The following is a 13,135-nucleotide window of genomic DNA, read 5'->3' on the forward strand; positions in this document are numbered from 1 at the left end:
CCATGAGCGTTTTTTCAACCACATTTTCTCTAGGTCATTTGGAGAACCTCAAGGCTATTATCGTCGCCTGGGCCTTTTCCAACTCACAGTCGTTATCTCTGATTTCGTTCTTGAGCCGATTGAGCTCAAACTTGAGCAAATCTAACCTGTGAAGAATGTTACGAAAGTCATCAACGTTGAGGTTGGGCCTGATCGACACTCTTCGCGATGAGCTCTCCCCTTCCTTAAATGATCCAAACCCCATTAGTAGCCCCGTTGACACGTGAGTGTATGTCGGCTTAATACTGTCATTCCTAGCGAATGAAGTCGTCTCCACCATCTCAGGAGCCAACACTCCTACTTCAAACACTTCCGCCATACTAGTCGATCTGACCAACTCTACGTTTCTAGCGATTTCAACCATAGAGATTTCAACCCTAAGGATTTCAACCATAAGTACATGTTCTTCTTTTTCCTGTATTGCGCATTTTTGGTGCCCCATATAGTTCGAGTTTTCATTCAAACTGCTCCTAAATTCTCTTAATCATGCATGCTCGTCTTCCTCCCTTGCTTGCCTTTGAAAGGAAAGTCCTAAAGCCAGGCCTCGGGGGGTTCAGGCCTTCCTGAACCCATTCAGCCCCTCTTACAAACAGATTGTATACTAAAATTATTTTCAATTCTAATATCCGATAAGTTGGAACAAGAATGTTGCCAACTTCTAAAGTTGGTAATGAAATTAGCACTACAATTGTCTCCTTGGTTGGAAAACAAATTCCTTGATCCTAATGGTATACGTTTATTCAATTGAACAGGCTTTTCCATATGGTGTTGGATTTCATTTGCAGACTAGGGTTGGTTGGTTAATACAAAGCCAATTCAACAAGTTGGACCAAAATAACAGTATTTGGATAAAATTTTGTTAATGTTATTCCCAATTCTCTTGAGATTGTGCATATAATTACAAAATAATTCTATTTGAAGGAATTTAAACCACATACTATTCATGTGACATAATTTTTTATCTCATTTAAATATTCCATTAATATCAATTTAGATACTCTTTTGTTAATCTGATGGCAATTACATCAATGCATTGTTGCTTCAAGAGATCAAGCTATTATATAACTATTGATAAAGTGATAAAAATTACATGATAAAGCTGCTTAAGTGAATGAATTATTTAACAAAAAAATGAATTAAGAACTTAATTATGTATTGATTTTTATTACTTGACTCTATGTAAAGTTATGATATTTTACACTCAAAAAGAGTTGTAATGCAGGGCCTCACTGCAGGACGAGCAGCAACTGCCTCACTGCAAGCAGCTCACACGAAGACCCATTCACGCACTCACGCTGGGCTGGAATGAAACGCAGAGCTGCAGGGATGAAATGCATGAAGCGGATCTGTGTTGGGCTGAGACGTGTGCACCGTAGATCAAAACGCACAGCAGCAATACGTGAAACGCGGACGAAGTGGAACGGTTACTGGGCGATACGTGAAACGCGGACGCAAGCACACAGGGCACGTTCAAAACGCTGGGCTGCAGAGAAGAAACAGGGAGCCGACTCAAAACGCAGGAAGCAGAAACTGAAAACGCGTAGTCGGCTTGAGGCAAAAGAGAGATATAAAACGAAAAAGAATTTTCGTGCGCTGGCAGTTTTCAATTTTAGTTTTTTCTGTGTTTTTCTTCCGCACATATCTTTTTCTTTCGGACTTATTTTCCTTCGGCGGTTCAGTTCTTCCTCTTCAATTTATTTTTCCAGTTCATTTTATTTTCCGCAAGTTTGTATGCTTTTGAGTTTCGGATTTCAGCACATTTGTGGGATACAGTATATTTTTGTTCAGTAACTTTCATTTGAAACAGTTTATGATGATGTTAGATTTTAATTTTCTTGAGCATTGTGTTAATCTAGAGATGATAGGCTAGATTTTTAGCTTGGGATTCAATGAGTAACCCGTGACTATTTGGGATTGGATTTACTTCAATATTTATTGCTTTTGATGATTAACTTGATGGATTATATCTCAATGTGCATCTAGAAAATATTAGAGTTCTTTGTTCTTGGTTTAGATCAATTGTAGACGTAAAGGCACAATTGATACTTGAACAAGTAACATGACTTTAATGTTTTTCTTTCACTTTCTATGATTGTTATATAATTTGTCAAGTAGTTTTATTAAAATAAAATTGTGGCTCATTGCTATACTATCCGACTATGATTTCTAGGAATGAGAGAATGGTTGAGAGAAAATGAAAAGAGAAGTAAATCCATCACCAAATTAGTGGGTGAAAATTGCATCCCAAGTGTTTGTTTAATTATTTCTTACAAGTTTAAGTCAACTTCCATACGATTTCTTTAAATCCCTTTAATCTTAGCAATTTTAGAAAAATAGATTCTCTTTTATTTTCAGTTTTACTTATGCTTGAACGTCCCGACAATTTCATTCATAATTCATTCTACACTCCCTTAGTAAATAGCCACATTTAGGTGTCAATATTGTTAGTGGTTAAGTTTAGAAATTTAGTTTACTCTTTGCTTATTATTTTAAATTTTCGTGTCACTCCAAACGGTAATATGTGGTCTTGCGAAAATGAAATGTTTGCTAAATTCTCATTGTCCTTGTGAATTCGATCTTGGGATTTACCCTTGTATTACTTTGACAGCTTCTACGCTTGGAAGTCGAAATTAAAAGCTGATCAACTATCAAAGTTCACTACCTTTTTTAAGAGTGGGTGGCGGGGCACCGCCTCCCGCCACCCTGTATCCACCGCCCCATGCCGTAGGAAAAACAATTGGTGGGGGCAGGGGAAAGGCTGGACCTAAGCCCTCCCTCCTCTACACTTCGGGCTGGACTTTTAAGCTCAACTTAAATATGAGAAATGATTTTTGTACTTAAAGAAAACCTAACAAAAACGTACAATTATATCAAAAAAAAAACCACATGTGGCAGCTGACAAAAAGAAGGTTATATACGGCAAAGTTTAAAAAAGATGAAAAGTGAAGAAAATAAAAAAACAAATGTAAAAATGTTAAAAGAAATGTAAAAGTGATAGAAAAGCAAAGAATAAATGTAGAAACAATAGACCCATTGCCTCCAACCCAATGCACCTCCTCAAACCCATCACGTCCAACCCAACACTTCTGTTTAGATGCAAACTGTTGTCTACGAACAATCTATTTTTCTCATTTTGGGTTTCAGTCTCTCCACTTAGAAATACATATATTGACGGTAAGAAAAAAAAATAACATTTCTCTCGTGGTCTGGAGATTTATTTAGATTAATTTGTTAAACTGAGCAAGTTTGGAAGAGGGTTTTTGTTTGTTGGGTTTATCGAAATTTATTTAGATAATGCTATTGTTGTTCTTGTTGGTGTTGGTGGTTATTAATTTTTAATAACAAATCTGAAAGAGGGTTTTTGTGTGTGGGGTTTTTCCTTTGTCTCAACTTTTACAAGATATATTTGGTAGTGTATTTTATGGATTTTTATACATTATTAGTAGTATGAAACTCTGTGCAATTTATTTTTATCAAAGACTAATTACCTTTTAGCAGATTGTTGCATTTGTTTGTTTTTTGTTTTATGTTATTAGTAATATGAAATGTTGTTTGTAATCACTTGAAAAATTATGATCTGTTACTCTATTTGTGATCTCTACCATAGTATATTTATATTGAATATTTAGTCATGTAGAGAACTTGAACATTGACCAAGTGAGAAACATGGATGGTGATGGTGGTGATGTAAATACTAAAATAAAACAAAATGAAAAGGTATGGTTGGAATGACCTTTTCATCTGAAGATAAAATCAGATCCTATTATATAAAATATGCTAGACATATGGGTTTTGGGTTGTCAAAACGAAGCTCTAGACCTGGAGATGATGGGAGATTAAAATACTTAACACTAGCATGCTTTCGACAAGGTCAGACAAAATCTACAAGTTCTAATGTCCTAAGACCAAGACCAATTGAATGAGTGGGATGTAAGACAAATATTAATGCAACTCTCTGTCTTGATGAAAAATATGTACTGTCTATTATTGTGCTTGAACATATACATGTATTGAGTCCAAAAAAATCTAGATTTTTTAGATGCAACAAGAAAATCGATTCAACCACAAAAACAAAGCTGGAAAACCTAGAGAAGGTTGGTATAGGCATTAATAAAAGTTTAATTTTTTGGTAGTTAAAACCAGTGGGTATGAGAAATTTATATTTGGAGAAAAAGATTATCGCAATTACATTGAAAAAGCAAGGCAGCTTCAACTTGGTGAAGGAGGTGCCAAAGCACTTTGAAAGTACTTTGTGAGAATGCAAAAGAAGAATGATTGCTTTTATTATGTAATAGATGTAGATGATGATTGTCGTCTTAGAAATGTGTTTTGAGCATATGCACGAAGTAGGGTTGCATACTAAATTTTGGAGGCGTAATTACATTCGATACAACCTACTTGACGAATGCTTATACTATGCATTTTGCTCATTTTGTAGGAGTCAATCATCATGGATAATACATTCTTTTCGTATGTGGGTTAATATCGAGTGAAGACGCAAGCACTTTCACTTGGTTATTTCAATCATGGTTTGATTGTATGGGTGGCCAAGCTCCGAAAGCAATAACTATGGATCAAGATAAAGCAATGCAAATTGCAATTGCTAAGGTCTTTCCAACATCTCGGCATCGATTTTGTCTATGGTATATAATGAAGAAGTTACCAGAAAAATTTACCTCACACTCTCAATACAAAGCAATTAAGGCTTAGATATATAATTGTGTTTACGACTCTTTAACGTTTGAGGAATTTGAAGACAAATGAGATGCGATGCTAAACATCTTCAATCTACATGATAATGATTGGTTGGATTGGTTGTATAAGGAGATATGTAAGTGGGTGCCCGCATATGTGAAAAATACATTTTGGGCCCGAATGTTGACGACACAATGAAGCGAAAGTATGAACGCATTCTTCTATGATTATGTTAACTCAAAGACCTCTCTGAAGTAATTTGTTGAGCAATATGGTAATCCTTTGAAAAAAAAAAAGAGAGAATGAGATAGCAGCAGACTTTAGCTCCTTCCATACCTAATATCCATGTATAACCCACTACTCTATTGAGAAGCAATTTCAATCATTGGACACTAATGCAAATTTCAAAGAAGTTCAAGATGAGTTTCGTGGTTTTTTATATTGCCGACCTGTCTTAGTCAATTGTAAAGGTTTAGTCCACACTTATAAGGTTACTTGATGATGTGAAAGTGGCAGATGTGTACATTAAATGAATGGTGTTTTGGGTTTCATACGTTGAGAATTATTTTGTTGTTAAATGCAATTGTAAATTGTTTCAATTTTGAAGAATAATGTGTAGGCATGTCTTGTGTGTCCTGAAAATACTTGACAAGACTTTGTTTCCTTCAAAATACATTCTTGACCGTTGGCAAAAGGACTTGAAAAGGAGATATACTAAAGTAAAGTGTAGTTATGAGGATCTAGTAGATAATCCGAAGTAAAAAGATATGATAGACTCCCAAAAGCATTTTCTGAAATTGCATTATCGACATCGGAAAGCGAGAAAAGTTGCAACAAACTAATGGGATGTTTGGATATGTTGAAAGTTGATTTTGTACATAGTGGAAATCAACGCAGTGGCAACACAACATCTCGTGACCTCGTTGATGCATGCCTCAGTGATTCAAGAGAAAGCAATAAAGTACTAAACTCATTAGTTGTCCGAAGCAATGGTAGGCCTCCATCTAAGCGAAAAGCCTCCACCATGGAAAATGTTGTTAATAAATTGAAGGCAAAAAAGGGAAAAAAAAAAAAGGTGGCTATCATTGTATTTCATTTTGTGTAGAATAATATAATCTATTATAACTTTGTGTGCCTATGTAGTCTAAACCAAAGCTCACTAAGAAAGCAAACGTTTACGCACCTTCAATGCAACATGCGATGTATCAAACGTAGCATTAACTAAATTTTTCCAGAGTATGTTTTAAGATCATTATTTTTTGGTTTTAGGATTATTGTTATTTAGTTTTAGGATCACTAATAAGATGTCATTACTCTTTGTTTTTAGAATCACTATATTTGGAGTCAAGTGAGTACACATCTTGGTGCACCTTCTGCCATACAAAATGACGAGCAACATAGATGCGGTGAAGATGTAATTCTTAATATTGGTAAACGCTTTAATCAAATGTGAAGAAATGGATTTTTTTCATTAATAACATGAGACTAATATTAATATTGTTAAACACCTTATTTTCAAGTTGGCCCACTCATTTTGATAGCAACAATGGTGGATATTTATTTTATTTTGTGTGTCTTGTCATATTTGAAAGTTGGCCTCATGATTTCGGAAGTCAAGGTGGTGGACACTTGGATACATAATGATGTCCTTGTTATATAGTGAAAAATACTAGATATGTAATTGCCATGCCATGTATTCTGAGTAGAGGTTACTGCAATTATTAGTTTGTCATGTACTCAATAATTACACTTATTTTTGGGTGACTTTGTATATTGAGGATTCAGGTTTTATTATTATTAGGGTGTCATGTACTCAACAATTGAACTTATTTTTGGGGTGACTTTGTATGTTAAGGATTCAGATTGTTGCTATTATTAGTGCGTTATGTAAAGATTTTAAAGGGCTCAAATTATACTGTTGATTACTCCTTATAGAGTATAAACTCAAATTTGGTGAAACTGTAATTTCTTTTTATCGTTATTGAATATAATAGATTCTTAAAATTGACTCAATTTCCTACCTATCATTTTTCTTGATAAGGATATGATTATTCCATTTCAACATCATTTAGAAAATTAGGAAAATATGAAATTTCACTATGCTGAAATTTTTTCTTAATTTTCGTCATGTTTCCAGTAAAATCTAAAATTTCACTTTGCTAAAAAAATTTCTTTCATTTCTTCGTCTAAAGAGGCGTTGCTGGTTATAATGATGGGTTAGGGCGTTTTCTTCATATTTTCGTTTGTACGTTCTTGTTTCTTTTATTTTTCCATTTTTTTTTTATTTTCCATTACTTTTACTTTTCTATTTGCTTACTTTTCCGTTCATTTGTTCACTTCACTTTATCATATTGCACTCACGTGTCATTTTAACTTTGTTCATTTTTCTTAAGTTTTCTTTTAAGTACGATTAGCAAGATCCAATATATACATATATATATATATATATATATATATATATGTAAGTAAATTCATTATCAAAACCGTGTAGTTTTGGTAACTCATTTATTTATTTTTTAAACAAATCACAAAACATCGTTGTTTTGGATGGAATTCAATTTTTTTTTAAAAACAGAAGATGAAACGTCATCATTTTGGGTGGGGGGCTAAGATAAACCTAACCCCCCTCCCCGCTTAGCAGTCTTCTCTTCCCTCTTTCCTCTCTCATGATTCTTCTGAAAGCCTCTCTCCCTCTCATGAGTCGCCAAGGTGCCGTCGTTCTCTTCTCTTCCTCTTACTCGGCATCTCCTCTCTCTCTCTCTCTCTCTCTCTCTCTTTTCGATGGATCGATTGGTTGTTTGGTAAGGATTTTAAGGTTAGGTATGGATATGAGTTGAGATAAAAATTAAAAGTTGAAAATTGAATAAAATATTGTTAGAATATTATTTTTTAATATTATTATTGTTTTAAAATTTGAAAAAGTTAAATTATTTATTATATTTTACATGAAAAATTATAAAAATTGTAATAATGAGATAAAATGGGTTGAGAGCCCATTTCAATCCAAAATTTCTTAATAGTTTAGGTTGGTTTTTGTTGTGGAATGTGTATTTGTATTTTTATGGGTTTTTAAACTTTGTTATGAATGTATTTTTTTTTCCATAGTCAAGGGTGGGCAATGCCTGTGGTGGATGCACACAAGGTGGTGGTGGTGGTGGTGGTGGTGGGGTGCTGTAGTAGACGAGGGGGCAGGCGATTTGTCCCCACCTTCCGACGCGAGGACGGGGGGCCTCACCCCAATGTGCAAGAGCCGAGGTGCAAGAAGGGGACAACCCCACCCCACAAGTGCAGGTAACACCCTTAATTTTTTTTATCGAGATTTATTGATCCATGCAAAATTATATGAGACTTTCACCTCATACAAATCCCCATGCATTGTTTATAAAAACACTTAATATATTTTTTTCTGTTTCTTATTACATCGAATATTATATAAACTTTTTGCAAATTGGATGATTTTATTGTCCGGTTTAATAAAATGGTTCTTCAATCGATTTTGAATCTGGCTTTAAACTATTTTAATAATAACATTAAGAGTAATGATACACGTATGTAAAATAATGTTAATTTTATAAATTATTTTATAAAACTATTCCTCATTCAAAATATAATTATATAAAAAAATTATGACAAATACTATATGTCTATATTGTACTAACTTAAATTCCAAATTCAGGCATTTGTCACAAGAAAAATTGATTGCATTATCCCGCGTAGTGACGTGGCTGGTTATGGCCGATTTGCACACTTGCACTGCCGACTTCACACGACCTTTTCACTTTGAGGACTTGGAATATGACACGTGTAAAGTAAACGCCATTAACATTTTAATAATGCATGTCACTTTCCCTTTCCATGATTTGGTCATTAATAAGAACACTCTCATTGAATTAATTAAAAGATAAATTTAATAAGTGTTTAGTTATTAAAGAATAAAATATACTCATATTAGATTAGTTAGAATTTAACTATAGTGATTTTTAATTTTTTTTTAAAATTTAAAAATTACTGTACATATATCAAATACATATTTTATTAATTATTTTTCTCTCAATTTCTTTCTATCACATATTTTATCACAATTAATATAATAATTTGATTCAATGGTATATTAATTTAATAAGAACATGATTATTAATTAACATATAATAAGTAGAATAATAAAATATAATAAAATTAATCATTAAAAAAATTAAATATTTTTAAAATTATTAGTTATTCATTACTATATAATGAATAAATGTATAATCTAATGTGAAGATTTAATGTGAATAACTAAAATTAAATTCATCTTATATTATTTTATTATTATATAATAAAAAAATAACTATTTCAATGTGGAAATTTATGTGAATGGAATAGTTAAAAGTTAAATTTCTCTTATATTTATCAAATATGTCCTTTAAATTTGGCTAATCCAACGAGAGTGCTCTTTATAATCTTATTGTTGCTCAAAGTCAAAACAAAAAAAAAAACAAAATTAATCCTTTTATTTCATAAATAGTTTTTTTGCGACTCATTTAATTACTTAGTTCAGATGAAATATTTTATTAAAAATTAAATAAAATATTATTATAATATTATTTTTATTTTAAAATTAAAAAAAAAAGTTAAACTACTTATTATATTTTATGTAAAAATTTAAAAAAATTATAATAATTATATAAGATGAGATAAGATAGTAACCTTTTAACAATTCACAAAAACATAAACAAGTTGGGAATGATCATCTTTTAGAAGTATTGACTGAATTTCTTAATCATTACACCAACCTCTCTTGCAATAAAACCAATTGCGGGATATATTTTATCAAACAAAATAATATCAAATCAACAAAAATTAATATCAAATATAACTATTCAAAATAGAATACTTATTGCCGGTTATTATGTGCATAAATTAATTAATATTTTCGACAAAAAAGACACACAAATACTATATGATAAAGTTTTTATTATATATTTAATATTAAAAATTCAATAAACTATACTACCATTTTATTTTCATCCTATTAAATAAAATGTGACATATTTATCACCACTAAATAATTATTTATTGTATACTTCTTTATTATCTAATTGCGATAAATATATCACATATTATTTAATATGATCAAAATAAAATGAGAGTGTGATGTATAGTATTACTAATTTAATATTATTCAAATGACAAATGTTAATAAATACATAAAAATCGTCATTCTAAACTCAAACCCCAAAAATCAATAAATATTTAAGCTGGAAAAATGCAATAATAGAAAAAAAATATATTAAAAAGTGTTTTTTTTTTTGGGAAATTTTTGTAGTTAATTTTAGAAATAATATATATTCTTTTGGTTAGAGAAATAATATAATTAAAATGGAGATGAATGCTAATATTAGTAAATCACATTGTTTCCGTCAAGTCTTTCTTGTAGACCACGTTGGATTCTAAAAAGGTGACCTTTTTCATTTGATTCCACCCCGCTCCTCTCTCTCTCTCTCTCTCTCTCTCTCTCTCTCTCTCAACTGCTTCGTCTCGGATCAATTCCAGTATCCGAATTGCGAGTTCGGATCGTAGAAGTTGTCAGGATCAGGAGTCGAACGTTGGTCGCTTCTTCCACTCCGAGAAAGCTCCGGCTTCGAAGAAGTGGTTCTCATCTTAGTATCCACCTTTACCGTCACCGTCACAGTCACGATCGAAGGCTTGGTTTTCGAAGTTCAAAATGGAGGAGAAGTCTGTGTCTGTAAAAGAGCGTTATCTGAACGGACATCAACATCACGGTTCCTTTTCTTCTTCTTCTTGCCTTAGTTCTTCTCGAAGGGATATTTCTTACAGGTTTCAACCTCTCTCTCTCTCTGAATTTTAAGTTGGCTTGCACAAATTGAATATATATATTTTTGTTTTAATTAGGGGTTTTTCTGTAATCGCGTAAGTTTCTAATAATGTTGGGGTTTGCGATATGCGGAAGTAGAATTAGCGGTGAATAAATTAAATTTTCAAGCTTTGCAATTGAAAAGTACTTTTGGATTAACTTTGTTTGATAATCATTGTTGCTGATGCAAGCAACATCATGGAGAGCCAACTTATTATATTTGGTTTCCTTTTTTTGTTGTTGCTGCTGTTGTTGTTATGATGATAATAATAATAATAAAGACACAAATTTGATGTTTGTTTCTGTTGAAGTTAACAATTAACCATTTCCGTGACGTTTATGAAACCGACCCGAGTTGATGGATTCTCATAAACTCGATCACTCACTATGATTCTCATCTTCCTTGATTATAAATTCTTCTACAAATCTCATTTTAAGAAGTAGGGTTTGGGTATCCTTATCTGCAACAAATAACTTGTTTTATACTCTTGTAATTAGGAGTTAAAACTTTAGTCTAATTTGCGTGTTGTAAAGGTTTATCATATAAAGGGTTGAGGTTACATCTCTCTTGTATGATTTATTGGGCAGAATTTGATTGTCGAGGGTGCCATGATTACCATGTATGATATTAATTACATTAGAAAGTTGCTCTTGTATATGTCCCGTTTACTTGGGCTATATCTATATCTCATTAATAAAATTCTTATTTACTGATTAAAATAAGACAGAAGGGGCTCGAGTGAAAATGGCATATGTAATGCTCTCCTATGCAGGAAAAATATAATAGAACAAAGTAATGCTAGGTAGACAATCCCCATACAAGTCCTTTGTAAAAAAATGGATCTTACTAATAAAAAATAGTTTTTTTAACACTTTTTTTAGGTGGAGTCCACTTTTTTACAAGGGCTTGCATGGGCTTCTTTATTTGAGACTTGTACAAATCATTTCTCAACAGAACATGACCAGGAAGTTTTCTGGTATTACAAGTATAGGACTGACCACAGTACAAAATTTGAAATATTGCCTCTCCTGAGGACATAGTGCCTGTATTTGTAAAGTTGTCTCTGTGAAATCGTTGAAGTTTGATTAATAACCTTGATTTGAATGACTCGTGTGGTAATTTTCAAGCCAATAGGACACGATGTCGATTTTCCAGTGGATTTGGTTGCTTTTGTCTTTGTCATGTTGTTGTGTAATGCAAAAATAGAAACGTGAAGATGATGGTTCTTTACATGGATATGACACTGCAGTCTCTTTCATGCAGTTGTGGTTCTTGTGGGTATGAGCTAAACCTAAGCTCGGGTGATCGGAATACCTCATCCATCGACTCTAAATATGGGAAATCTATAAAGAAAGGGATCATATCTTTCTTTTACATTGATGAGAGCAGATTTACTCAGATGGATGAAATCCAATGCATACCTCACTTTTCTAAGTACTCTTTGGGTTTGATCCGCCGGAGAACCAAACTTCTTTGCCGCAAGTGTGGTAACCCAATTGGAATTGCTTACAATGACAGGTCATCGCACCCTATTGTATCAGATGGAAATGACTCTTCCTCAGGTAATGAAGTATCAAGTCGAAGAAAATATGATGTTAAAATCCGTGCCTTACAGCCTTCTTCTTCTGAAGTATCTGGCATTCCGTTTTCCCCATGAGCAAGCTTGTTTTATAGATTTTTTTCCCTTAAAAGATATATCTGCAACAACCAAGCCAAGAATGTTCTTGGAAGCCTATTCTTCTAAAGGTGTCTTCCTGTGTTTGTTTGGTGTTTTCCCTTCTTATTTATATGGTTACTTGTACATAAAAGTTTCCAATCCGAATTATAAGGAAAGTGGTGTTTGAACTGAAAGGGGGATTGGTTCAGAAAATCTTGTAAAAGCTCTCCTAAGTTAAAATGGGACAGTGATGTGATATTTTAAAGGAGTTCTGTGATTGATATGAGTTTGGTGGAGCATTAGCATTGGCTTTCTGGCTTTTCTTTGTGCACCTTGGGTGACAACAGTGGAGGAGCATACAGCTTCATCTATAGGCTTTAGCTAGGGCTGTGCATCTGGATCCGACTTCTTAAAAGCGGGCGAATATCCGCTTGGGTAAACCCGGCCAAAACCCGGGCGGATATCCGGGTTTTATACCCAGTTTTTTTTTTTTTTTTAACAAATGTTTTTAACACTTGAAAACCTTTTTTCTAAAAGTACATTTTTACACTTTTTAAAAGGCTTTTTTTATAGGCCTGATATTTGGATTTTATAACCAGTTTTTTTTTTTTTTTTAAATAAATCTTGTTAACACTTTAAAACTTTTTTTTATAGGCGTTTATGTTTATTATTTTTTATATAATGAATATTTTTAGGCATTTTTTATATAATGAATATTTTTATAGGCATTTTTTAAAACTTTTTTTTTATTACCTATTCAAATTTTTATAAAATAAAATAAATAATAATAGACATCAACATACACAATACACTACATACAATGTTGCTTACATCATAATGCAAAACATCAACTTTACAAGGAACAAATTGTGAAAAATTTAAAAGCAAC

The 13,135-nt window shown here is 32.5% G+C and overlaps 1 protein-coding gene across 1 annotated transcript; it reads left to right on the forward strand.

Moving 5' to 3' along the window:
- The first annotated feature begins 10,121 nt into the window (after nt 1-10,121).
- Nucleotides 10,122-12,550, forward strand: LOC108988320 (uncharacterized protein At4g08330, chloroplastic-like). Its single transcript, XM_018961550.2, has 2 exons — nt 10,122-10,551; nt 11,853-12,550. The coding sequence occupies exons 1-2, from the start codon at nt 10,439-10,441 to the stop codon at nt 12,244-12,246; spliced, it is 507 nt and encodes a 168-aa protein (XP_018817095.2). The 5' UTR covers nt 10,122-10,438; the 3' UTR covers nt 12,247-12,550.
- The last annotated feature ends 585 nt before the right edge of the window (nt 12,551-13,135 follow it).

Source organism: Juglans regia, chromosome 13 (assembly GCF_001411555.2).
Source record: "Juglans regia cultivar Chandler chromosome 13, Walnut 2.0, whole genome shotgun sequence".
Taxonomy (NCBI): domain Eukaryota; kingdom Viridiplantae; phylum Streptophyta; class Magnoliopsida; order Fagales; family Juglandaceae; genus Juglans; species Juglans regia.

Excerpts from the sequence above, each read along its gene's own strand:
- LOC108988320 (XM_018961550.2), top strand. The coding sequence starts at position 10,439 with ATGGAGGAGAAGTCTGTGTCTGTAAAAGAGCGTTATCTGAACGGACAT. Across the intron at positions 10,552-11,852 it reads CGAAGGGATATTTCTTACAG|TTGTGGTTCTTGTGGGTATG; the intron begins GTTTCAACCTCT and ends TCTTTCATGCAG.